Source organism: Lampetra planeri, chromosome 64, assembly GCF_965212315.1.
Source record: "Lampetra planeri chromosome 64, kcLamPlan1.2.h2, whole genome shotgun sequence".
NCBI lineage: Eukaryota > Metazoa > Chordata > Hyperoartia > Petromyzontiformes > Petromyzontidae > Lampetra > Lampetra planeri.
This window is the reverse complement of record NC_136170.1, coordinates 2,003,720-2,030,561: the sequence shown is the minus strand read 5'-3', so window position 1 is coordinate 2,030,561 and position 26,842 is coordinate 2,003,720. Positions and strand designations below refer to the sequence as shown.

Here is a 26,842-nt window from a genome sequence, read left to right as displayed (position 1 = left end):
GGTCCGTGACAAGATCAGTGAGGTGTTGCGCGATTAAACCCCTTAACCCATACCACCATCGCACGCAACCTTCCAAGCGGTGATTGGAAAGTGTGGCTCTGCCGCCTACCCCTTCCAAAATGTAATTTCAAGGGCATGACAAAAAACAAATGAATAAACGAACCTTACCCACAGGAATTTCCGGTTTAAGCGCCAGTCAAGAGGTGGGTAGGAGATGTTAACTACCTCGCCTGGTATACAGGAGGTCGTGGGTTCGATCCCGACCCTGACGCCTGCTGCTGTATATTTAGAGTCTGCATGTCTCTCTCTCTCCCCGTGGTCGCGTGGATTTTTCCCCGGGCCACCCGGTTTTCCCCCTCCCTACATTTAGAATCAACAACGCGCGGCGTGTCGAGCATTCGAGCTGCCCTACATTTTCACGCGATAAGCCACTTCGTCGAGATATCGTCTGTGGCCGGGTCGGCTTTTGAAAACAAGAGCTATACAGTGGAGCCTTACCTGGTAAAATAAAAAAAAATAGTACAAATGGCTAAAATTTCGATTTAAAGCTTTCGTGACTGCAGGGATTCATCTTCTTGGTTCTTTCGGTAAAGTCACGTAGAAGGGAAGTAATATTTTTATTATTTTATTACTTCCCTTCTACGTGACTTTACCGAAAGAACCAAGAAGATGGCTAAAATTTACTACCGGGGAGGGGGTGGGCGCCTTGCCATTGTGCCCATCCCAACTCGCTCTCCCACGCCGCCATGCGACCCAGGCCGAGCGAGGCCCGTGGGCCGGCCCTGCCCGCGGGGCGATCGGCGCGCACAGCCCCTCTCACCTGCCCCACGATGCGTTCCTCCGTGGGCATCTCGAACGAATTGACTGGTGGCTTCACCTTGAGCAGGTTGACGGCGATGGGCTTGCCTGTCTTGCGGTCGGTGGACACCTCGAACTCCACGTCGTCTGCGGCGAGGGGTGGGGGGTGCGAGGGGGGGGCATGCGGGGGGGGGGGGCACGTGTGAGAGGACACGCAATGGGGGGGGGGGGATCATCGAGCCGTGGGCTCCAGGTTCAGGGGGGCTACGAACGACCATCGCCCGGGCGTTGCTTGGTGAGCGGATCGACTTTCGAAATTCCTGCGTGCCATTTTCTCCCCCCCCCCCGCACTGTGTCTTCCGACCTCGCTCAAATCAATAAACGTCAGCCTCTCATCTGTTGCACCGCCGCCTTCAGTTGTTCACGGTGTCTTTGGGGCCTCCGGGCCTGTGCTCGGGAACTCTCGTAAATGATCGAGAGGTTCCACGGAGCGAGCGCGCGGCCACCATGCGCTTACGTGGGTAGGGTGGCGAGTGGTTGGGGGTTCAGAGACTGAATGTGGAGGAGGTGGCGGGAGGGAGGGGATGACGCAGTGACTTGGCCCAACGTCAACCGCTGGTTGCAAGCACGGTTCCCCGCGGCCGCCCACCAAGTAATACCGTGGGCGAGTGATCCCCGCGATAAAAGATCTCTCCCCGTGACGCCAGGACACAAGGGTGAGTGAGCCCCGTTCATTGTGTGTGCTGGCGTCACGGTCCAAAATTTGCCAAATAGAAAAAAAACACTGCTAATTACTCAATCGAACTATAAGCACATGTAGTAATCACTGCCCCCTACGGGGGACGACACTCCTGAAAAACAAAACCGCGAGACTGAGCGAGATCACGCTCGGAAATACAAGCGGAATAATAAACAATAACGGCAATTACGGAGGCGTCGCACCTCCGATTAGAGCGGCTGCCTACGTGCGGCGCTCTTCAAGCTCAACGTACGCACACACGGAACGCGCGCGCGCTGCTCACCTCCGACCTTGAGGTCCTGCACGTGTCCGCGGAACTGCGAGTAGTGGAAGAAGAGGCGCGCCTGTCGCTCGTAGCACTTGACAAAGCCGTAGGATTGCATCAGCTTCTCGACGCAGCCGGTCTCGCGCAACACCGGGCCCACCGTCACGCCGTCCCCGTTCAACAGGCTCGCGTCGTAGCTCATCTGCGCCCGAGAGGGAGGGGGCAGCGAGCGGCATTGTTCCCCAGCCGCGCTCAACGATGGATAAAGGGCGAGCGCGAGGAGGTGACGGCTTCTCCCCCCTACCACCCGCCCGCCCCCGCCGCCCGACTCGGAGGACTTGCAAAGAGAGACGCTTTGGATTCGTAGTCCTAATGCGACAGCATCTCAAGTCAAGTGTGGGAGCGCACGCCCAGACAGCGCCGCGTAGCAGAGGTCGCAAACGGGTTTTGATTCCTTACCCGTACCCGGCCGCACCAGGGTCGCAAACGGGTACCCGTACCCTACCCGATACCCGGCTACCCGTACCCGGCCGGGTATCGAGTAGGGTACGGGTACCCGATTGCGACCTCTGGGATGAAGCCATGTTGCAGGCGCGGGTGGGTTGATTCTAGGAACTTGAATTGTGAGAAGAGACAAGACGTTGGGAAATGAGTGACAAACGGTTACTCACCAGTGACTCACGGCTTACCCGTACCCGGCCGCACCAGGGTCGCAAACGGGTACCCGTACCCGGCCGGGTACGGGTAGCCGGGTATCGGGTAGGGTACAGGTATCGGGTACCCGGTTGCGACCTCTGCCGCGTAGTAGTAGTAGCACCTACACTCAAGTGGTAACTGCTAGGGGTCACTCCTGGCAAAAGCCCCCGAGTAAAGCCCCCTTCTTTGGGGATCCCTCCTGGCAAAGTCTCCAAGCAAAGTCTCCTCTCTAGGGGTCCACCCTCCCTGGCATTGCCCAAACAAAATTCCCTTCCTAGGGGTCCCCGACTGTTCGAGCCCCCCAAGAGAGCCCCCTCTTTCTATCGCAGAGTCTCGACAGCAGCGGTCGATCCGACGCAGCCTCGAAACTGTGGCCGACCCCTCAGCCTCCCCCTATCTCACTCCTTCACCCACGTGGTTCTCGAGCTCACGGAGAGAACCCGCTGAGCGAGGTCAACCAAGGGGGAAACCAGAAGCCACATGCCCCAAGAGCCAGAGTTGGCATTCCCTCGTCATGCGCAGCTCCCGCGGGGGTTTAAACGTGTTCATCTCCATCAAAGGGAGTCAGAAAGGCACGCCCCGCCTGTTGGATGGCACGCCATGCCAACGACCTGTCATTCACAAGTGCAAAAGACAGAAATATGATAATTGTTTTTTTTTACACCTTTTATCTGGCAACAAAACTGACACGTTTTTTTACAAGGAGTCATGTTTGCATTGACCACAATACCTGCAGTCGGAATGCCTTTTGGCGTCATCTGGTCCAACACCATGTGAGACTAGGCTCTAAGAAAAGCTGTCTCGGGTGTGGACCAATCAACTTCAAGGACAGTGCATACATTATCAGAGTTGTGTTTTTTGTTTACATTCCCACTGCAGGTATTGTGGTCTATGCAAACATGACTCCTTGTAAAAAAATGTGTCAGTTTTGTTGCCAGATAAAAGGGTAAAAAAACAATTATCATATTTTGCTACTGGCAAATGAGGTTCCAATGGTGTAAAGACAGGAATAGTTCGATTATCCGTGGGTGGATTATCCAAATGAGGTTAACCGCTGCTTGCCAAACCCGTTGACGTCCTAAAGCGCCGCTCCTCGCTCGTCGGTGGCTCACCGGGGCCCGGTGCTCACGCGACGGCAAAAACACCGGTGAGAGTTCAAACGCCGCTGACTTTAGGAGGAAATAAAAATCAGAAGGCGAATCCATTCCAAGTTCATTAACCCCTCGTTTGAGCACCTTAATCAATCGGTACGTTTTCACTAGCCTCATTCACGCAAGTTTATTTTCCGGCCTTTATAATAATTATCCGCGTTTTTTTTTGTTCGATCCGGGCCGCCCTTCCCCTCTCTCGCTACCGCGGATAAATCGAGAGTTGTCTTGTAGTGCCTGAAGTCACGGGGAGGGCGGGGGGGGGGGCGCGGTTAGTGGGGTTGTTGTCGCCGCTGGGTGCGCACGCGCGACGACACGGTCGCTTCAACGGGAGTGCACAACAACAAAAACAACCATCTCACACCGAGCCATGCACCCACCAGGGGTGTGTCGTTAACGAGCACCTGTTAAGAGCAGTCAAAGTCGCACACGGATTAGTGTTGGGCGAAAACACCACCAACCCAAGCACTAACAACCACCATCGATCACACGCTACGTACTCATGTTAGGCCGAGCTGACCTTTGCAAGGCCTCCAGACCGGTTTCAGAATTCAATCGCAAGCGGTGTGCACGGCCAGGTATCTGCTGCATACCACCAAACACATTTCGTGCAGTTCCACACCCAACTTTATAACCACAGCGGCGATGTTCACAAAATGCACAAGGTACTGAATTAAGGCCGAGTCGACCTAGGGAAACGCCGTTACAGATAATCTCCACCTGGTTGCCGTTGGCCACGAGCGGGAATTTAATTCGGGTCACTGGCTGGGTTTGTGGCACAGCGCACTAACCACTACGCTACTGCTCCCCAAGCATTGCACACTCATGCACGCGCGCAAAGTCCCCTTCTTGCAAAAAAAACTGGCAGAACCTGTTGTTTGAAGCGTTAATACCGACGTGCCCAAACACACGCGCGCACCACCGCCCACATTGGGCACAACACCATGTGCCTCCTCGTCAAGCTGGCGCACGTAGCGCGCAGAGATGGCTCCCACCTGGACCGCGCCAACCGACGGCGGGCAGACGAGTAGGCAGGCAAGGGCGGGCAAGAGCGGGCAAGATAGCTGGAAGTGAAAATGTGTACGCGTAGTAGGCTTTTCGCAGCTGGCATTAATGATTTCGCAGTCGATTTTTTTTTGGGGTAAGGCCACGTCAACGATCGGCCCGAAAATTTGTTTTGGTCGGGACCCGCCACCACCCGAGAATCAATAATCATATTTTTTACTGGCAAATGAGGTTCCCATAGTGTAGATGCTTGCCCCGAGCTCTCATACTCTGATGGTGCATTGTCTTTGAGTTGTGCGCCTTTTGGCGTCATCTGGTCCAACCCATATGAGACTAGGCTCTAAGGAAAGCTGTCTCGGGTGTGGATCAATCAACTTTAAGGACAGTGCACATTATCAGAGTTATGTTCTTTGTTTGTATTATGACTGCAGGTATTGCGGTCTATGCAAACATGACTCCTTGTAAAAAGGTGTCAGTCTTGTTGCCAGATAGAAGGGTAAAGAATCAATTATCAGATTTTGTCTTATTTGTTTGGCTAGATCGGGTTCTGGGGGGGGGGTCTTAATGGCACAAATTTGGCCAGATCATTGCACAGCCTGACCCAAAAAAAAAGAATAATAAAAGCGAGGCATTATGAACTGCACTACCAAACTGCTGAACACAAACCGTAAAACTTAACCCCTAGCAGGGCCGATGGGGGTGGGGGGGTGGGGAGCTGAGGTTAGAGATGGTCAGAAACCCCCCCCCCAACCATTCTCATCGACGGTGTGGCCGCAATGCTCGTGCCAACTCCTCTGGCAGCGCGTGGGCACGCGCGTGTTGGGGTCATCGGAGGCCCGGGGCGTGGGGGGGGGGTGAGAGGTTAGGGAGCATTTTCAAAAAGGTTTCAGGCCAGCCACCCTCGGTCAACCTTGTGGCTGTGGGGTTGCACAACACAAAATTACATCTTCTTGGTTCTTTCGGTAAAGTCACGTAGAATGGAAATAATAAAATAATAAAAATAAAACATAATAAAATAATTTTCACGACGTTTCGGCCACATTGCAAGCAGCCGTCCTCAGGTGGAGAACAGGTCTGTCGACGGCTGCTTGCGTTGTGGCCGAAACGTCGTGAGAATTATTTTATTACGTCTTATTTTTATTATTTCCATTCTACGTGACTTTACCGAAAGAACCAAGAAGATGAATCCCTGCAGTCACGAAAGCTTTAAATCGAAACAAAATTACATCTTCATAATGTAAAGCATGAAAAGGAGTTGGGCACGAACGGGGTTAAGAGAAACAAAAAATAAACATAAAACGTTTTAGCCGCACGAAAACAAATAAACGAAAACAAGTGCTGCCTACGACTCTGAATGCACGAGAGGGCATTACGGAGAACGCAGATCGTTACGTCAAACTCTACAGGGACTCCTCTACTTACGAACGAGTTAGGTTCGAGGTCTGTTCGCAAGTCGATTTTGTTCTTAAGTCCAACTTGACTTCTGTCGATTCCGAACGTTGTTGTTTGGCGTGTACACTAAACACGGGGAATAGATTTTAAAGTTGTATAATCTACTGCAGATGTCACTGGTTCTTCATGTTCTACAGATGTAGATGCTACTGGTTCTTCATGTTTTACTGATGTAGATGCGCATTCCCTTTGGTGCTCATGTTTAATTTCTACTCTCTTGAAAAACTTACCAAGAGACGTCTGCACAATTTCTCTCTTCATAAATCAACTTGCGACGGGGAACAGCATTGCGAACAGCTGCCGACACCTCAGTAAACCTTTCCGTGTTTGGGTCCTGAGACTCAAAACAAAGCAGTGCCTTCTCCATGCAGACATGCTGGCAATGACACCGAACGACCACCGTCATATCTATTGCGCGGCGGTTGAACTTACGACTCTCGTTCCGAGCAGGCTACTGGACGTACGGACCAGGTTTGTTCGTATCTGAAAGTTCGCAAGCAGAGTCCCTGATAATATCGCCGCTGCCCGACAGTCGCACACATTTGCTCAAATTGATTTTGACGGCGACCACAGAGGAGAGGACCACAATGCACTTCTTCAGGTACCCGCTGCTGTTCCGTTTTCCGATGCGGTTTGATTTTTTGTCGTCGTCGTCATTTGCGCATTCGATTAGTGGGCACACGGCACACAGGCAAGGCAAGGCTAGGCACGTTAGTAGTTTGGGATCGTTGGTTGCGAGGGCGGCCTTCCCTTCACCCCCGGTCCGTCACAGAGGCGCGCCACACACCGCCCCCCTGCTGGCGGTTTAAGCGTCTCGGGGGCGACTTACTGAGCGCTGGTACAGTGGCTTGCGTCTGCGCTGAGCAGGGTGCTGGCTGGAGGACGGATGTGCGCGGGACTGGAGGAGGATGGAAAAGAGGAGTGAAGATGGAAGTGGTGGAGGGGAGGGGGGTGTGGGCGGGAGTTGGGTAGAGGGGGCACCAAGGAAACAGAAACAAGGAACCACGCCCCCCCCCCGCCGCCGACAATTGTCCAAGCTCTGGTCCTACACGTTGGTTATGTTCGAAGGTAGGGTTTGACGCGATATCACTTTTCGCTAGACTCGATGGGTAACAAATTCTCACGACTTGACAATTAGAGACATCAGTTCCCCATGACTCTGTAAAAGTTGCAATGCACGTTTGTACTGCATTGCTTTCGTCCTCCCAAGTAGGTAAAAAGCGTGAAAAATTATGAACGCAGGCCACGCAACATTAAGTGCCGTACCATGCCTTCTCATAATTATTGCAACTTTGCAGGCTATATCGGCAGGCTGTCAGGAAACGATGTAACAGCTGTGGTGCCTTTATAAAGCACAGATTTAAATGGGAGATACCTATTTATTTATAGCTTTAAACCATAAGCGAAAATCTTTGCTATTTCGTTGCATATTTTGCCACGAAATTAATCGTGGGGAGAAAATTTAACGGGCAATGACGACGATCGGGGGGAAAAAGCAACATCTTGCAAGACGGACGATACGATAAACCGCGGCGATTGCCTCGATCGACGCCAACATTTTTCAAGTGACCAATCGAGCACAAATGCCTTGCTCGACTTACAAATCGATTTGTGCGCTCACTGCGCGCGTACGGCATCCCGGCAACGTGCGAAACGATCGTTGTCGAGTTGTACTCGTCGTCATGCTATTGGTTCACGTGATCCTCCCCCCCCCCCACAGCCAAAAAATGCGCTACAATACACCGCAATGCCTAATAAAAACTATAATCGCAACGACTTCCCGAATCGTAACTCCTGAGCGACTGCTTGCCCAACAAGGTTGCGTGCAACTAAATGACGCTTGTGTGGATGTCGCGCAAACTGGTTGCTTGACGCGGCGACAGATTGTGCTACCCCTATCCCCTCCCTTTGATGCTGCTAATCCTGCATAATATGACTTTGAAACCCCCCGCCCAATTCCTACGCATTTCACAAGTAGTACTAATCCCATATCTGCATTTCCCATAAATATGCTAAATTCCTCTTGATATGCAAATTCTTTTGTCAAGGCGCTCTTCCCCCTCCAACCCAGCAGCTTAAATGTACGCTGCCAAGCCTGGTGGTGTTTTATTCAGACGCTGTCTTCCCGACAGACCTGTTCTCCACCTGAGGACGGCTGCTTGCGTTGTGGCCGAAACGTCGTGAGAATGACTTTATAATGTTTTATTTTTGTTATTTTATTATTTCCCTTCTACGTGATGACTTTACCGAAAGAACCAAGAAGATTGTGCCTCCTGTTGAGCGATTCGGCTAAGCAACCGTTCGCTAACCGGCGTGAACCCGCGCCGTTTTTCCCCGTCGCGCGCGACCAGTGGCGACCCACGGAGAAACGTTGGCCAAGCGAATTGCTGCCGCCCACCGCGACAGAAACGCTGTGACGCGGAAAAAACCCCGGCGCGGACGTGGAGTCGAACCCAGGCGTCGTCGACGCACACTCACGGCGGAGCGGTGCGACGGGGAGACGCCCAGAGCGTGGGACGCGCGGAATGGCACGGGGCACCCACCACCAACGACACCACCGCTGCCGCCGCCGCCGCCATCAGGACCCACGCACTCCAAGGGGCAGAGGGACACGGGGAACTCGGCCGTGGAGGAGAAACCCTTCCAAGCGTCGGCCATCGTCACAACCGCAGGGCGACTTTTATGGAGAAGGTGACCGAGCGGGAAGGGGGGGGGGAGGCAGCAGCAGCATATGGAGAGAGGACAGTGCAGCGCAAGGTGCGTGTGGAGAGATGGATTTTTATCTTGTCCCGTCGGCTACAGCTCCGCCCGTAGGTGATAATTTTGACAATTTTTTTTACTTAAACCCCCCAATAGAAATCCGACCGTGCTATCCACGTCACGTCAAGACATGACGAATCCACCAGAAACTCTCACCGTGAGCAGCGCATCACACCCCCCGTGTGAGAATACGGCCCCCATCAAAGCGAACTTCAACGGAACTCCCAAGATGCCTCCAACTGCCCTTCCTATCCACGTATCAAGAGCGGGCACACACCTTCCCACCCGAGCTACTTCCGAGAAAATTTTGTATTTGAGTGCAGGATGCCTGGGGATTTCACAGAAGGAGATTGGGGGGAGGATGCGAGCAACTTGGGAGGTTTCCGAATGGAGCGTGGCACGAGAGTGTTACGGACTCATCTTCTTGGTTCTTTCGGTAAAGTCACGTAGAAGGGAAATAATAAAACATAATAAAATAATTCTCACGACGTTTCGGCCACAACGCAAGCAGCCGTCCTCAGGTGAAGAACAGGTCTGTCGGGAAGACAGCGTCTGAATTCTTCACCTGAGGACGGCTGCTTGCGTTGTGGCCAAAACGTCGTGAGAATTATTGTATAATGTTTAATTTTTATTATTTTATTATTTCCCTTCTACGTGACTTTACCGAAAGAACCAAGAAGATGAATCCCTGCAGTCACGAAAGCTTTAAATCGAGAGTTACGGACGTTAGAATCGATCATACATCTGATGAGTCGTAACAACGCTCTTTCTCACAGATGTCCAGTAAGGGAGGGGGGGGGCACAGGGTCAGAAAGTTTCCACAAACAAACAATACTCAAGAAAACACGACGGGGTGCAAAGTAGAGGGAAGGTAAATGAGGAAAGGGGGAGAGGTAGTGATGGGTGGGACGCTTGCGCAGGATTGAGGGGAGGGGCAGGTGACCAAAACAAGTGACGAACTACAGCAGGGGTTCTACCCTAGAGGGGGGGTGGGGCGTGGATCCTTAAGGGATCGTAACAGCTGATAGCGGACGACAACATTGTAGCTCTTGCACCCTGGGTATTTTCATCAAGTGTCAAACAAAAAACGAGCAAAGAACCACGTTGGGATTGGTTGGGGTGTAAAGGAACAACGTGGTTATAGGGGACAGGCTACCATTTACTCTTCCGAAAGCGCCGACCCCCGCTTGACCACCCACCAAAATCCCGAAATTGAAGGCCGTGCGTGGCAGTGGTTGACATCCTGAAAAGAGCTCCGGACGGGGCAGTCACGTGCAAACATCGGAAGAAAAACCCGTCACCGGCATGAGAAAGGGGTTAAAAGGAGGCACGACCGCTCAACGGAAAAACCTGCCGAAGGAAAAAAAGGGGCGCAACGAGCGCGGACGCTCGGCGGTTCAACGGCGTTGGAGGGGGGAGAGGGGGCGCACACGGAGGGCGGAAGCGTGGTACGCACCTTGCTCGCGTTATATTTTTTACTCGTATCGGAAATTGCAGTAGAAGGTATCTTCGTAAAGAGGTGCACGTTTCGTCACTTTGCTTTGCTTGCTTGTGATTTTGAGGAGGAGGCCGCGCGCGACAGCTGTTGGGCTCACGCGGCAGTGCGCGGTGGGGTACACGGCACGCGCTGGCACACACGTACCACCACAGCGTACCACCACAGCGGCTGCTCGGTTGTTGTTGTTGTTTTTTTTGTTAAAAGAGGTTGTGTAGACTGCAGCAGCCAGAGTGCCGATTGGAAGCTGTTGAGTAGGTACAAACTTGGCGACGCTGGATTCAAACTTGATTCGTCTTAAAGATTACAATTTTTACGTTCCCTTGTAGTTGTTCTCTGCTCGGTTTCTTTGGTATCTTTCTTGGCGCGGTGGAAATTTTTTACTTTTTTCTTTAGTTTTTACGTCGTTAGGTTGAGCAGCGTTTTCGTTTGTTTTTGTTCTCTTTATACCTCGACTTCAGATGGAATCCCACTTTACTTCACAGCATACTGCAACAACACGCGCACACACACAAAGCAGCAGCAGACACACATTAGAACTTTCATCTTATAAACTAAACTACTAAACAACGTTGTATTTTATCAAGTAAGGCACAGAGCTATAGAGCTCTTTTTCAGGAGTGACCTGTCCACAAATGATAGCTCAACGAAGTTGCTTATCACGTGGAAATTTATAGCAGCCAAAATGTGGAGGGAAAAACCGAATGACCCGGTAAAAAAATCCACGCGACCACGGGAGAACAGGCAAACTCCATATATACAGGCGTCAGGGTAGGGATCAAACCCACGACCTCCTGTACACCAGGGCAAGGTAGTTAACATCTCCTAGCCACCGTGATGATGATGAGAGAGAGAACAGGCAAACTCCATGTATACAGCAGCAGGCGTCAGGGTTGGGATCGAACCCACGACCTCCTGTACACCAAGCGAGGTAGTTAACATCTCCGAGCCACCGTTGGCACCTTATTTTAATGTATATACTTCCTTGACTAAGGCGCTGAAAAAGGAATTATACATTTCTACAGCAGAAGTGTGATGGGATGATGATGGTGGTGCGTAATAAATAATGACGCGCGAAATAAAATGACGAAACCGACGATGAACGAGTATGACGAGTAGGTAGGGATGTTCGCAAAGGGGATGGAGTTAGTGATGGGGAAGGAAGAGGAGGATGAGGAGCTTGGGGTAAGCGAATGAACGAGGGTTTTAAGGGAAGAACAAAATTTGAACAGCGAGGCCGATTGTTTGCCGTGTAGGGGCAGTTGGTTTCGGGTGTAAGGGGGAGCCAGAAGCGAGAGAAAAAAATGGAACGGTGATTGGGCACAAGGAGGAGGAACAGACAGCGAGACAGCTGGGATGGTGAGCGGAGGGGAGCGTTGAACGAAAGGAGAGAAGCGAGATACGTTGGGGCCAGACCACGGAGGGATTTAACTGCACGAGGGTTATCCCCTCGCGGGCGCGATAGCTTGCGCTGAAAACAGACATCTACAGTAAAACCTTGGATTGCGAGTAACTTGGTCTGCGAGTGTTTTGCAAGACGAGCAAAAATTGTAAATAAATATTAATTTGATAAACGAGCGAGGTCTTGCAATACGAGCAGTACGTGCATACGCTTTGTCTGCCGAGCTTCACGTGATCACAACTGATATATACGAGTGCTTTGATATACGAGTGCTTTGGATTACAAACACGTTTCCAGAACGAATTATGTCTCGCAATCCAAGGTTTTACTGTACTAGAAAACGCACTTCTCAACAATGAACAAATGCACTTATTATGTTTCACCAACACTAGCAGCGCGCAGTCCAAAGGCCGTGGATGGACCTCATGCCCTCCCTCCCTCCTAGCCAGCCAGCCAGCCAAACTTTTCTCAAACATAGTATGATAGTGAGAATAGGTTTTGCCCTTTGCTGGCAACAAAACAAGTGTTAAGATGTTAAAACACCAAACTGAAACCTTTTACAAGGAATCATGTCTGCATTAACCACAATACTTGTGGCCAGAATGCAAAAAAAAACATACTCTGATGTTTTAACATCTTAACACAACTGTTTTGTTGCCAGAAAAGGGGAAAACCTATTCTCATATTTTGGTACTGGCAAAGGAGGTCCCATGATATAGTATGACAGTGTTATAAAGTATCCGGCACATTTGCACAGCATCCAAGGCCGGGGTGGTGGAGAGCGATTGGGGTGGGGGGGGCGTGAGATGAGTGCAATGCAGGAATCAGACTCAACGCTGTGGGATTGCGTGCGATGTCATTGATGTCATTGCGCAAGAATCCAGCCAGCACAACTTTCTTTTCCTTGACATGATAACGAGTTATTGCACAACACACACGTCCAAGACGCTCAAAGCGTACATCTGAACACCACATTTTAGATTTGTTTAAAAATTGCCTCCGGTTGTGTAGATTACTTCATGGGTCAGCATTGCAACAAGCTGCCAATTCAAACACTCGTCTCAATCCGTAACAACTCAACGGCATTTGGAGGGCTGGGTTATCGACTTTGCTACGATGGACCCCAGCAGCAGCAGCAGCAGCCGTCAAGACGATGGTCAAAGTGTGGTGGCGAGACACATTTTGTCGTTGCTCACGTGACAGCTGAACTTTGCGCTTATTCTCAGTGCGCCTTATAGCGTCATCTGGTCCAACACCATGTGAGACTAGGCTCTAAGAAAAGCTGTCTCGGGTGTGGACCAATCAATTTCAAGGACAGTGCATACATTATCAGAGTTGTGTTTTTTGTTTGCATTCCGACCGCAGGTATTGTGGTCAATGCAAACATGACTTGTAAAAAAGAAGTGTAAGTTTTGTTGCCAGAAAAAAGGGTAAAAAAAAACAATTACCTTATTCTCAGTCTTATTCGTAATGGTCAAAACGACACGCGCGGACGCCCATCAAAAAAGATACACACGTTTCATATGCAGGTCTATTCCGGTAGAATTTGCATTAAAAGTCACCGACGCAACAACAGAAATCCAGTTGGTATCCAGATTTGATTTTTTTGCGGGTGTGGAATTACTTTGCTCGATCTGGAATGCGAACGAAGCTATTTTTGGGGCATGGTAAATCCACTCCAGTTGGCAACTGCAAAACGCCAAGCCGTGTGCGGGAGACTTAAGAGCAACAGCATGTGAACTATGTTAGAGATTGTCGCTGGCTTAAGGGTGACCCCCCCCCCCCAACATGCAAGCAGTTGAGATAGAGAGAGGGCCTCCAGTGGAACCTTATCGCGCTCGAGAAACACGCTTTCATTTTAGTCCAAGCTTCTCCGCGCTCAAAGCAACACATCGCCGGCTCTGCTCACCACTGTCCACGACTGGCCACCGAGCCAACGGTGGAAATTCCACCACTGCTACGACCGACCGGGGCAAGCCTTCGCGCAGACCCCACGGCTGCTGCGTGAGGCACGGGTTTGCCCCAGGTTGAGAGATTATATCCCGCGAGATGAGCGGTACAGCATATTAAACTAATCGATTCGGTGCGGTGCGTTTTGACTGTGCATAACTCCAGTGGCTTCCTAATATCGGAAGAGCGTTCCAGACGGCCGCAGAAGCGCATCTGAAAGTGCGCGATGGGGTGATCACCGTCAATGCGCGATGGCTCAGCCAAAAGCCCCTGCGAGGATAACCGGAGTTCGTGTGATGATGATTTATGCTCCTTGACGAGATTAGCAGGGTATTGTGATTCATGTGGCAAGCGCTTTGTGTGTGTGTAGTGAACGCGACCTCATGACGTATTCGTTCGGCAACGGGAAGCCACTGGACGATTCCTAGAGGCCCTTTATAAATGGCAGCCTCGCCCCACATCATACTTCCTGAGCGCGACCAACGCTCTGCTTGACGCGGCTGACGACGCCTCCCGTCCAGCGGCAACGCATGGTTGCAGAGGTTAAGGTTTTTTTTATATTTTTCCCCGTACCAAACTACGTTTGTGTTATCAGATATGAGCAGGCATCAAACCCAATAATCGGCAGAGCAACCGATTATTGAACTAGCCGAATGACCCCGGTGTACTCGTGCATGATTATTAAGCCATGCTACGGCTTCGGTGGTGCCGAGCACAAATAAGAAAACGACTCAACGACCACGTCAACGGCACTGCCTTGAGAATGAAAAGGTGTAGTAAAATGGGCTGTGTTTGGGGAAAAGGGCCCTTCATAACAGAGGGGGAGAGAGGCCTGAGGCTCCATAAACCAGTTTACACAACGAGAAACGAGAGTGAAAATGCAGGGCATCCTTTTTTGTTGCCCTGTAGCGACACTTCCCGTATCTGCAGGGGACATTTTAAACCGTTAGCTTAAGATGACTAACGTTCCAGGCAGCAATGCGGCGATCCTAAAATAAAAGCAACAGAAATAACTATGACATAACAGGAAAAACACAACTGTTGACGCATTACCTAGAGCTTTTGAAATAAATAAAATGTGACTCGCCATGTAAAAATGTAATATGTTTTAGTCCATCGGCCCGTGTGGTTTTCAGACCAATATTATCCGGAGGCATTTGTTTAGGCAGGCATATTATGGGCAAGTTTTCGATCGTTTGGATCTCATCAGCAGTCAAGGCTTTGCTCTGGAATGTCACAGTGCCAGAGCAGCGCTTTTGAAAATCAGGGCCCTGATCAATCCAGAAGTGTTCACTGGCTTAACACGGCCGATGATACAAAAATGGTTGAACCAGTCCAGCAAGTGCTTGTTTAATATTGGATGATAAACAATATTGGTCCAAAACAACAGTAGGCTGCTCAATTAAAACAGCGATCCATTTACGACCGAATTCTCCTTAATATAATACCCACTTATTTCCCTGTATTTAAATAAAATGCTGGCGGTGCATTTTATAATCTAGGAGGTATGCGTTTGTGTGCGTGTGTAATCACATTTGGGTAACTTCATTGACATCGGGCACAAGTTTGGGGTCGATTTTACTTTCAGGAGAGCGTTTTTTTTTCTAATCCAGGGAAGACGATACCTATAATATCCTGCGCACCTCCAATTAGCACGGTTGGCTATGTACGGAGTTCAACATACATAAATACATTCCACAAAAATGCAAAATTCGTGTTTTTCCTATACCTCTTCAACCTCATGGTTCAGTCCTCCCAGCACTATTTAATGCGCGTTTCTTTACAGCACATGATCTGACAGGCCATCATTAGCAGCAGCAGCGGTCACGCCACTGGCGAATGGCCTCCACATACGATCGCCAACCGTCACAGTCTTGTGACTTGGCCGATACAACGCGACACTGACCCCTGCAAATAGACAAGGCGAAGCCAATGAAGTGTGCTTCAAACTTAAGTGGGGGACCTTTCAAAACGTTCGCAAGGTGGTGTATGAACACTGACAAAGTGTCTGCTTCGATAACCATCTCCGGGTCCTCAGCAGCACCGCACGGTGGCGAGATGTTGACTACCTCGCCTCATATGCAGGAGGTCATGGGTTCGATGGAAACCCTGATGCCTGTTGTATATTTGGGAGTTTGCGTGTCAATCTCCCCCTCCGCGTGGCCGTGTGGATTTTTCTCCGGGTCCTCCGGTGGCAAGATGTTAACTACCTCACCTCATATGCAGGAGGTTGCGGGTTCGATCACGATCTTGACGCCTGTTGTATATTTGGGAGCTTGCGTGCCTCTCCCTCTCGCTCCACCCCGTGGTCACGTGAATTTGTCAGAGTCCTCCAGTTTTTCCCCTCCACATTTTGAATCGATACGCATTTTAGAGTATTTGGCTGCTATACATTTCCACGTGACAGGTCACTTCGTTGGGCTATCATTTGTCGCCAGGTGGCCTCTGAAAAAGAGCTGTATAGCTCAGTGGGCCCTAACTGGTAAAATAAAAATCAAGGCACACCGATTTCACACCCAGTGATTCTTAACCGGAAACAAAGGCGACAGAGACCCGTTTCCCAATTCTTAGGATGTTCTTCTTTCGTATGGCTGCTGATGGAGATGCAGAGAAACAACTACAATTTCACATTCAGGTGGTCAAAGCCAGATAACTGCGTCAGGAGCAGCGGAGTATCGGTGTGATGTCTCCTTCATGTTTGCAGATCGGTCATTGCGTCGTTATACGGTCTGTTCTGGATGACCACAGTCGCACACTAGGGAGTTGTTCATTTTCCATTTGTGCAGTGGATGCGATTTAGGGTCGCCCATGAGCTTCGTAGAATATAAAACCCAGGGATCTTCTGCGTTGGCTGCGAGTTCTTTCAAAACTCCATTCTGATCTCCAATCTTCATCGCGGGTGGCAATGTAGATCCCACGCATCTACATGGCCACGCAACACGTTTGGTGAATTTCGGCGTACCAGGCGATTGCGGGCCATGGCTCAGGGCTGTTCTACGACCGCAAGATGACGAGTGGCCATACTTCACGATGCTGGCGAGTTGCGGGTTGAGTTTCACCATGCCGTGAAACTCACACTGGGGAAACCCCCAGCCTCACCGGGGCTAACCAAGCACACGTCGAAACGGCTGCAATGATGTGTTAACCTAACAAAAAGTCGGCCACAGTAATAACAATTACAGCTTACATATCATCACCTTTCATAAAACCTCAAGGCATTTTACATTGATGATAATGGTCTGGGGGGGTAACAAGTGGCTACGTAAAAATAATATTGTATCGTGTCATTATTTACCATGTTGTTTCATTGCATTCGAATGATTTTATTACATTCTTTCAAAGTTACGGGTACATAATTATGCCAACTCCACACAATCTCTAATTTACGTTACGGAAAAAGATAAATACCTGTCAATGTAGAACGATTGAGCAAGGTTGAGTTGAGAAGATATTTTACTATTAGCCGTAACTAACGATAGAATGCTAGGTCTCGCTAGTTTACAATAGATATGTCATGTTTTAAGATCATCAAATGAATACTTTAATCTCTATATCGATCTGCTTTTATTGTTTTCTACGGTATATGTAATTGTAGTACTTTCTGTTTAACACCTTCCTATTGGTTACTGTTATGATAATACATTACTGTATAGACAATAAACACAACAGCAGCATTGCTTATTTGGAAAAGAAAAGTGTCATCATTAAGAGGTCAACGAACCACATGAGCAGACCGTGTTTATGAAAGGTTCCTCCGAGTGCCGACACATTCTATCTCATATTAAAAGGAATATACTCTTTGGGTATTTCGGTAAAATCACGTAGATAGAAAAAAAATAAAGAATAAAATATCACGACTTTTCGATCGCAAAACAAGCAATCGTCCGATTGCTTGTGTTGCGATCGAAACGTCGTGATATATTTTTCTTTTTCTATCTACGTGACATTACCGAAAGACCCAAAGAGTATGAATTCCTGCAGTCACGAAAGCGTTAAGTGAAGCTTTAAAAGGAATACTCGAATAAAAGTAAAATACTAATTTCCAGGCCTTTGTAAACCATGACAAGGCGTATGACTTGAGAAAATTGATCGAGTTATCCAAGCTCTGAGAAACCAAGGCACTAAAAATATATATATTTTAAACTATATTTTTTACAAACACTGAATAGGTCAACAGTACGGTACACAATGAGGCTACATGAAGGTAAAGAAAATACGTATTTTATACAAATACCTACCAGGGTAAAGCAACGATAAACGCTTTCACGTGCCATTCGAGGCAGCGTGACAAGTTTTTTTTGGAAAATAGTTTGGGAGAAATGTTGAAAACATAAATGGGGTATTTATATATACTCTATGGTTCTTTCGGTAAAGTCACGTAGAAAGAGAAAGTAACAAATTAACTAATAGCATACGACGTTTCGATTGCAACACAAGCAATCATCATCAGGTACAAATGAAAGAGAAAACAAAACCCAGTAAACTTAGAAACATAATGTAATGCAACACAGATAGTCGGCTAATATAACAGTCAACACCCTACCTGGTTGATTACGTTCTTCCAACGATTGCTAAATTTAAGCGAGAGATTAAACACAGACACGGAGACACACATACAGACACACAAGTAGAGAGACACAACAGAGACACACAGAGAGAGACAGATACATATAAACTCAAGATTTGCTGATGTAAGTCATGAGAATAACCAAAGGAAATATACTCCAGGAAGAGAGTTGAACCGAATTAAGAGGATTGCTCAGATGGTTTAACAGTCGGCAAACCATGAGCAAACCCACGGGATGGACAACTGGAAATCATCATCGCAGAATATGAATGTTTACTTCTTTGAGTTATTGTAGGCCCACGAGGCTACGAGCAGGTTAGAGCCGCTTTTGCCCACTATATTTTGACAAATAAAGCAACGTATACAGCACCAAATGACCTAACAAAGAACAGTTTTCTCACGCGTACAGATGACGTCCAATGACACATGTGGCCAAGAAACACGTAAACCGAACCAAAACTTGACATTAAAGTTTGAAAGTGCGCAAAAGAAGCATAGAGTGGTGAACGAGGGAATTGCATTGCGAAAATATTAAAAGGGGGCACACACACGCGCAAAAGATCAGCGAAGAAGATGCGCAATTTTTGACCGGGACCATGGTGACTTAACAAAACTCGGTGGGGCTAGGGCAGGCCACGCTGCTGCAAGCGTTGGTCGGTAGCTGGTTGGGTTCATAAATTCGCGACTGAGAGAATCATTCACCGACAGAGATGGAGGCACGAAATCCCCCCCTAAAAAATAAGACGTTGTCAAGGAGTAAAATGGAATTGGATTGTGAGGGACGGGGATATGGACCCAGAGAGAGGCCTGAATCCAGCAGTGATTATAAGATCGCGGCAGATATGTAACATTATTTAATAGTGTTTTTTCCGTGTATTAATTAATACACGTATGCGTCCAATATCGATCAAGTATTCAAGGGCTTAAAGCAGTTGTTTTGTTCGCACGTCAAGGTAGTGTGTGCTCAGCGAGGGAGCATGACAAATATGTTTTGCGATATTTGTGTTGGTCGTGCCATCCTAGCACAAATAACAAACTCCCGCACGCGAATGACAACCGCCCTAATAAAGAGAGCGAGGCGACGTTTCGGTAAATGCCCCTTTTAAAGGAGACCTGCAGCGCTCTCTTGCCATTAACGTCGCCCGATAACATCGCCGATTATTGTTTTTTTTTTAAATTGGGCAGTCTTATTGATCGACTAATGTGGCGAAGCTTGTTTTTGTTTACCAACTCAAGACCAAGTGGGGGATATGAGCGGAAAGCGTGGGGAGGCAGTCATCCAGCAGTGGATTGGAATTGTCCGACACTCAAACGAACGTGGCGCGCTTCCCGTATGAGCCACATCACACAATAATCACGTTCTCCCATCTCCTGTATTCCTAAACAAAAAGTCGCGGTCGCGTCTTATTATCCGCTGGTTTATATAACTTTGGGAGCTTTTTTTGCCAGTATCAAAGTATGATATATTATTATTAATATATTATATATTATCAGAGCATTTTTGTTTGCATGTCCACTGCATTTACCGTGTGGTTAACGCAGTAACAGGATTCCTTGCAAAAGCTTTCTATTTGGCGTTTGAACATCTTAGCACCTGCTTTCTTGCTAGAAAGGATAAAACCTATTTTTTCACAACTGTATAACTTACTTGACAACGGACACGCAATTGTGGTGCGTTTTATTCCCCTAGCTTCTTACAATGCGTACATGCGTATGAATGTATACGTACTGCGTGAACATAACCTTTGGCCTATAGGGGCACATGTTTTTCATGTTATGCTGGAGAGGGGGGGGGTCCCAAATATCGCTAACTACTTACGTAACGCCTCTCAAGTAAACACAATCGCCACAACAATAAACGCGAAGTCTGAAAAACATCAACGAACTAAAAGCGACCAAATCCGAAGCGGATCTCTCCACCCCGAAAGCTTTTTCCTCGCAGCCACCGCGGTCTTGCCTGACGCTCCCTGGCGGGAGGCCTACACGCAGGCTCCGGGCGGCATGCTCAGGCAAGCGAGGCCGCACACGCGTAACGCCACTGCCGTCTAGCGAACGGCTCGAGCTGCCCCCGCCACGCGACGCTCGGCGCGGGATGCCGAGGCGCTACGGAGCAGCGGCGCTCGATGAAGCGAGCCGGGAGATCGGCCGAGCGAGTCAAAAGAACAAAGGCTTACCCCAACAGCACACAGCAACTCCGCGCCGCCATATGCAGCACGGCACTTTTAGGGGGGGAGGGGGGAGAGTGAGGGAGGGGTGGGCGCGCGTCCGCTTAGCCAATTAGAGAGCTCCGTCGAACCACGCGCGCTACGTCATTGCGTACTCATTGCAAGCCGCGTGCGTCTGTTGTGACGGGCGCATGGAAATCGGCACGTGACGTCATCACGTCAATCCATCACCCTTCACTTGACGTCATCACGTCAAACAGTCCCATCGGCCACGCCCCCTGACGTCATCGCGTGGGTCTTGCCGAGCGTGAGGTCGCCTACGCAGTTTAAAATGTTACACGACGTCATTGCGCACACCGCCACCTGTTGGATCTGCGCGTGACGTCGTTACGTCAGCCCCCCCTGACGTCATCACGTAGGGTCTTGCCGAGCGAGAGGTCGCCTACGCAGGTTTAAAAAGTTACACTACGTCATTGCGCAAAACCCCCGCCCCATCCCCCCCCCCCGTTGTATTGCACGTGTTGTCATTACGTCAAACCGCCGTGGTCTGTGTGCGCAGCCTGAAATGTGGCTCTGTCGAAGACGCCATTGCGTTGTGGTTAATGTTGCTGTGACGTCACCACGCAAAGCTAACGCGCGAGCGTCCTGACGTCATCGCGTCGGCTCGTTGCCATTAACGGGTGACGTCATCCATAAAAACCACGTATACAAACCGCGTGAAGTGTGCGTCGTGACGTCATCGCGCCACGTGCTTTCGTCTACGTCAAATCAAGATTGATTTCCTCCACGTGTTTATGAGTAAAATATCGCGGGTCCGCTATAGGCCACGTTGTCAGCAGAGGGCAGTGCAGTAACATAAGCACCGTACAAGGAACTCCTCTAGCTACGAACGAGTTAGGTTAGAGTTTTCATTTATTTATTTCATTTGATTTAATTTCAATTATTTGGTATAGCCCTGTGAGCCATTCGGCTCTTGAATCGGGTGCAACCGCAACAAATAAAAAAACATGAACAAGAAAACATCTTAAAGTGGCAAATGAGGTTCCAATGATCTTAAAGTGACTATGTGACTATGTGCAAACAGAGGTCTGTTCGTAAGTCGATTTGTTCGTAAGTCCAAACTTTACTCATGTCGATTCCAAACGTGTTGTACGGCGTGTACACGAAACACGGGGGAAGGCTTTAAAGGTGTTATAATCTCCTGCAGATGTAGATGCCACTGGTTCTTCACGTTCTGCAGATGTAGATGCCACTGGTTCTTCACGTTCTGCAGATGTAGATGCCACTGGTTCTTCACGTTCTGCAGATGTAGATGTCACTGGTTCTTCATGTTCTGTAGATGTAGATGCCACTGGCTCTTCACGTTCTGCAGTTGTAGATGCCACTGGTTCTTCATTCAAGTTCAGGTTCATGTATTAGGTATAGCCATGTGAGCCATTCGGCTCTTGAATCGGGTGCAACCGCAACAAACAAAAACAAAAACATGAACAAAAAACATCTTAAAGTGAATATGTGATTAAGTGCAAACAGAAAATCCAAGAAAAGACAGCAAAATATTGCAGAAAAAAACACCGTACACCAACGCTGTGTGCAAAAATCCCAGTGGGATGCAAGTCAAACAACAACAACCACAAGACAACTTAGATTAAGGCCACCAGTCTAACTCTGTACTACAACAAACAAACCACTTTTCAAAATTTTCTTGCCGTGGGTTTCACACCTGATGATGATTGCTTGTGTTGCAATCGAAACGTCGTGAGAATTTTATTGTTTTATATTTTTATTATTTTATTGTTTCCCTTCTACGTGACTTTACCGAAAGAACCAAGAATATCTTAACACCTGTTTAATTGCCAGAAAGGGTGAACTATCTTCTTATGTATCACAGCTATCGATGGGACCTTATCGCCAGAATCAAAGTATGAAAACGAATAATAGGAATTAAAAATAACAATAGTTTTTTACTCTCAATTAAAGAGATACCTTGCAAAAGGTGTACATATCTTAACCAACTACCCAGCTCGTTTGAATAGTTTACGTTTTTTAAAATAGTTTTTAACAGAATGATGTCCTGTGTATCTAAGGGCATGACAACCTCTGAGATGACAACAACCACTTAACCAACTCTCGTAACCCAGGAGGGTTTATTTGAACACGTCCTGTTCAAACAAGCTGATGAGTGGTGGAAACATGTCCACAGTGTTGCTTGCGTAACCAACTACTGCTAAATGATATTGGTCTGGGAAATCAGTAGACCGATGAACTAAAACATTTGTATTTATGTGCGGAGACTCGGAACGGAGTCAATTCTGCTATGGACTTTTAAATCTGAAATTAAAACTAATTTCTTTAGAACTGCTTTGCTTCGTGTTGTGTTCAGTTTGTCGTCCTTCTCGCCGCACCTCCGATTATCACGGTTGTCTATGTTCGGTGCGAAAGAAGCCCAACGTGCAGACATCGACTCACACAGAGACCCATAGACTCACACAGAGACCCATAGACTCACACAGAGACCCATAGACTCACACAAAGACCCATAGACTCACACATAGACCCACATACTCACACATAGACCCATAGACTCACACAGAGCCCCATAGACTCACACAGAGACCCATAGACTCACACAGAGACCCAAAGACTCACACAGAGACGCACAGACTCACATAGAGACCCATAGACTCACACAGAGACCCATAGACTCAAACAGAGACCCACAGACTCACACAGAGACCCAGAGACTCACACATAGACCCATAGACTCACACAGAGACCCATAAACTCACACAGAGACCCATAAACTCACATAGAGACCCATAGACTCACACAGAGACACATAGACTCACACATAGACCCATAGACTCACACAGAGACCCATATACTCACACAGAGCCCCATAGACTCAGACAGAGCCCCATAGACTAACACAGAGACCCATAGACTCACACAGAGACCCACAGACTCACATAGAGACCCATAGACTCACACAGAGACCCATAGACTCACACAGAGCCCCATAGACTCACACAGAGACTCAAAGACTCACACAGAGACCCATAGACTCACACAGAGACCCATAGACTCACACAGAGACCCATAGACTCACACAGAGCCCCATAGACTCACACAGAGACTCAAAGACTCACACAGAGACCCATAGACTCACACAGAGACCCATAGACTCACACAGAGACCCATAGACTCACACAGAGCCCCATAGACTCACACAGAGACTCAAAGACTCACACAGAGACCCATATACTCACACAGAGACCCATAGACTCACACAGAGACCCATAGACTCACACATAGACCCATAGACTCACACAGAGACCCATATACTCACAGAGAGACCCATATACTCACACAGAGACCCATAGACTCACACAGAGACCCATAGACTCACACAGAGCCCCATAGACTTACACAGAGACCCACAAACTCACAAAGAGACCCACAGACTCACACATAGACCCATAGACTCACGCAGAGACCCATATACTCACACATAGACCCATAGACTTCGTAATCATCACCATCATCGATACCCTCCGTCACCATTGTGTTCATTTTCATCGTTATCAGTGTCATCATCATCCTGATTGGTATTATTATAATCCTCCTCATCATTGTAACCATCACCATTATCAATGTCCTCTGCAATCATTGTCATCATCATCAATGTCATCTTCGTCATAATAAATAATTGTTGTCGTTATCATCATCATCGGTAACATCCTTCGGCATGAGGGAAGTAAGACTGCATCTAGTTTCATAAATACAATTTTTTTTTTTATTATGTGCGCGCATGTTGTCTCCACGTGTTCGGTTCATCCGGATAATCGATCGGGGCGGATGATGCATTCGTTTACAACACCCTTGAAAACTTCCAGACGCAACTGTTTTCTCTCTCTCTCCATCTCTCTCCTCTTTCACAGGCCTAAGTTTAAGAATAAGAAAGTAAAAAAAAATCCAGTGCCCCTCTGCCAGTTTCAAAAATAGCTGCTGCTGCTGCTTCGAATGACACTCCCGGTGACTCGATTCGTAGCGCGTTGCGCTCGCCACAGCGCCACCGCTCCACGCCCAGCTTAATTTAGCCGCAGTGAAGGCGCCTAATTCGTCCGAGGCGTAATGTTAAAGACCTCATCTGGCGATGGCGTCATCCAAGACACGGACTCCTGGGCAATCGGCGAGGGATGAGCCACCTCTCAAGTTGTGGCTCAGAAACCTTTGCTGCTGAGTGTGGCGAGAACTCAAGAGACCAGGATGTGTCTCACGTTGACGAGTGACCTGCGGTATTAGTCTGCCATCATTATCACGGTGGCTAGGAGATGTTAACTACCTCGCCTGGTATACAGGAGGTCGTGGGTTCGATCCCGACCCTGACGCCTGCTGCTGTATATTTGGAGTTTGCGTTTCTCATCATCATCACGGTGGCTATGAGATGTTAACTACCTCGCCTGGTATACAGGAGGCCGTGGGGTCGATCCCGATCCTGACGCCTGCTGTATATTTGGAGTTTGCGTATCACGGTGGCTATGAGATGTTAACTACCTCGCCTGGTATACAGAAGGTCGTGGGTTCGATCCCGACCCTGACGCCTGCTGCTGTATATTTGGAGTTTGCGTTTCTCATCATCATCACGGTGGCTATGAGATGTTAACTACCTCGCCTGGTATACAGGAGGCCGTGGGGTCGATCCCGATCCTGACGCCTGCTGTATATTTGGAGTTTGCGTATCACGGTGGCTATGAGATGTTAACTACCTCGCCTGATACGCAGGAGGTCGTGGGTTCGATCCCGACCCTGATGCCTGCTCTATATTTGGAGTTTGCGGTGTCCCTCTCTCCCCCTGTGGTCTGGTGAATTTTCTCCGGGTCATCCGGTTTTCCTTCTCCACGTTTAGAAGCACGCGTGTAGAGTATTTGGCCGCTATAAATTTCCACACGACAAGCCACTGTGTTGAGCTATCCTTCGTATGACCGGGTCGCTTCTGAACAAAAGCCAGCGGAGCCTGACTTGTTGATAAAATAAAACGTGGTTTCGTTTTTAGTTTAATAGTTTTGGGCGATGATTGCGACCTTTTCAGTGGTTCCAGGACAGACGGTGGTGGCATACATAGACTCACACAGAGACCCATAGACTCACACAGAGACCCATAGACTCACACAGAGATCCATAGACTCACACAGAGACCCATAGACTCACACATAGACCCATAGACTCACACAGAGACCCATAGACTCACACAGAGACCCATAGACTCACACAGAGACCCATAGACTCACACAGAGACCCATAGACTCACACAGAGACCCATAGACTCACACGGAGACCCATAGACTTACACAGAGACCCATAGACTCACACAAAGACCCATAGACTCACACGGAGACCCATAGACTCACACAGAGATCCATAGACTCACACAGAGACCCATAGAGTCACACATAGACCCATAGACTCACACAGAGACCCATAGACCCACACAGAGACCCATAGACTCACACAGAGACCCATAGACTCACACAGAGACCCATAGACTCACACAGAGACCCATAGACTCACACGGAGACCCATAGACTTACACAGAGACCCATAGACTCACACAAAGACCCATAGACTCACACGGAGACCCATAGACTCACACAGAGACCCATAGACTCACACAGAGACCCATAGACTCACACAGAGACCCATAGACCCACACAGAGACCCATAGACCCACACATAGACACATAGACTCACACAGAGACCCATAGACTCACACAGAGACCCATAGACTTACACAGAGACCCATAGACTCACACAAAGACCCATAGACTCACACGGAGACCCATAGACTCACACAGAGACCCATAGACTCACACAGAGACCCATAGACTCACACAGAGACCCATAGACCCACACAGAGACCCATAGACCCACACATAGACACATAGACTCACACAGAGACCCATAGACTCACACAGAGACCCATAGACTCACACAGAGACCTATAGACTCACACATAGACACAATGACTCACACGGAAACCCATAGACTAACACAGAGACCCATAGACACACACAGAGACCCGGATGAGTGAGCATGTGGGTGAGCGTGTGGGCGAGCGAGCGAGTGGGCCAGTGAGCGAGTGGGCGAGTGACAGGGCGAGTAAGCGAATGGGCGACGGCGTGTTGGTGGTTGTACACAGTGTGTCGGATGAGACGAAACCGTGAGGTGGTGGTGGCGATACAAGCAGGGCCGGATTGAGATTGTGTAGGCCCCTGGTCTACAGGTACTGACTGTTGAAGCCCCCAGTAAGATTTTCAAAAGGAAAACAAAGTTAAAGAAAGATTAAATTGATTTTTTTTTTCACAAGGCTAACAACAAATAAAATGCAGCATTTACAAGTGAA

The 26,842-nt window shown here is 48.7% G+C and overlaps 1 protein-coding gene across 16 annotated transcripts in view; it reads right to left on the bottom strand.

The window, feature by feature from the left end:
- The window catches only part of CSDE1 (cold shock domain containing E1), a 49,991-nt gene extending 29,339 nt beyond the window's left edge, over positions 1-20,652 (bottom strand). For 9 of the 16 annotated variants that reach the window (XM_078619793.1, XM_078619794.1, XM_078619805.1 and 6 more), the window contains exons 1-6: positions 20,452-20,652; positions 10,320-10,847; positions 8,582-8,780; positions 6,933-7,001; positions 1,821-2,004; positions 821-945 (exon numbers count right to left, since the gene is read on the bottom strand). In XM_078619793.1, the coding sequence (XP_078475919.1) occupies positions 821-945; positions 1,821-2,004; positions 6,933-7,001; positions 8,582-8,761 (558 nt within the window). In that variant the 5' untranslated portion in view covers positions 8,762-8,780; positions 10,320-10,847; positions 20,452-20,652. The remainder of the gene's footprint in view (positions 1-820; positions 946-1,820; positions 2,005-6,932; positions 7,002-8,581; positions 8,781-10,319; positions 10,848-20,451) is intronic. The other 7 variants (XM_078619795.1, XM_078619798.1, XM_078619802.1 and 4 more) reach the window with 3 other exon arrangements.
- Between the last annotated feature and the right edge of the window lie 6,190 nt (positions 20,653-26,842).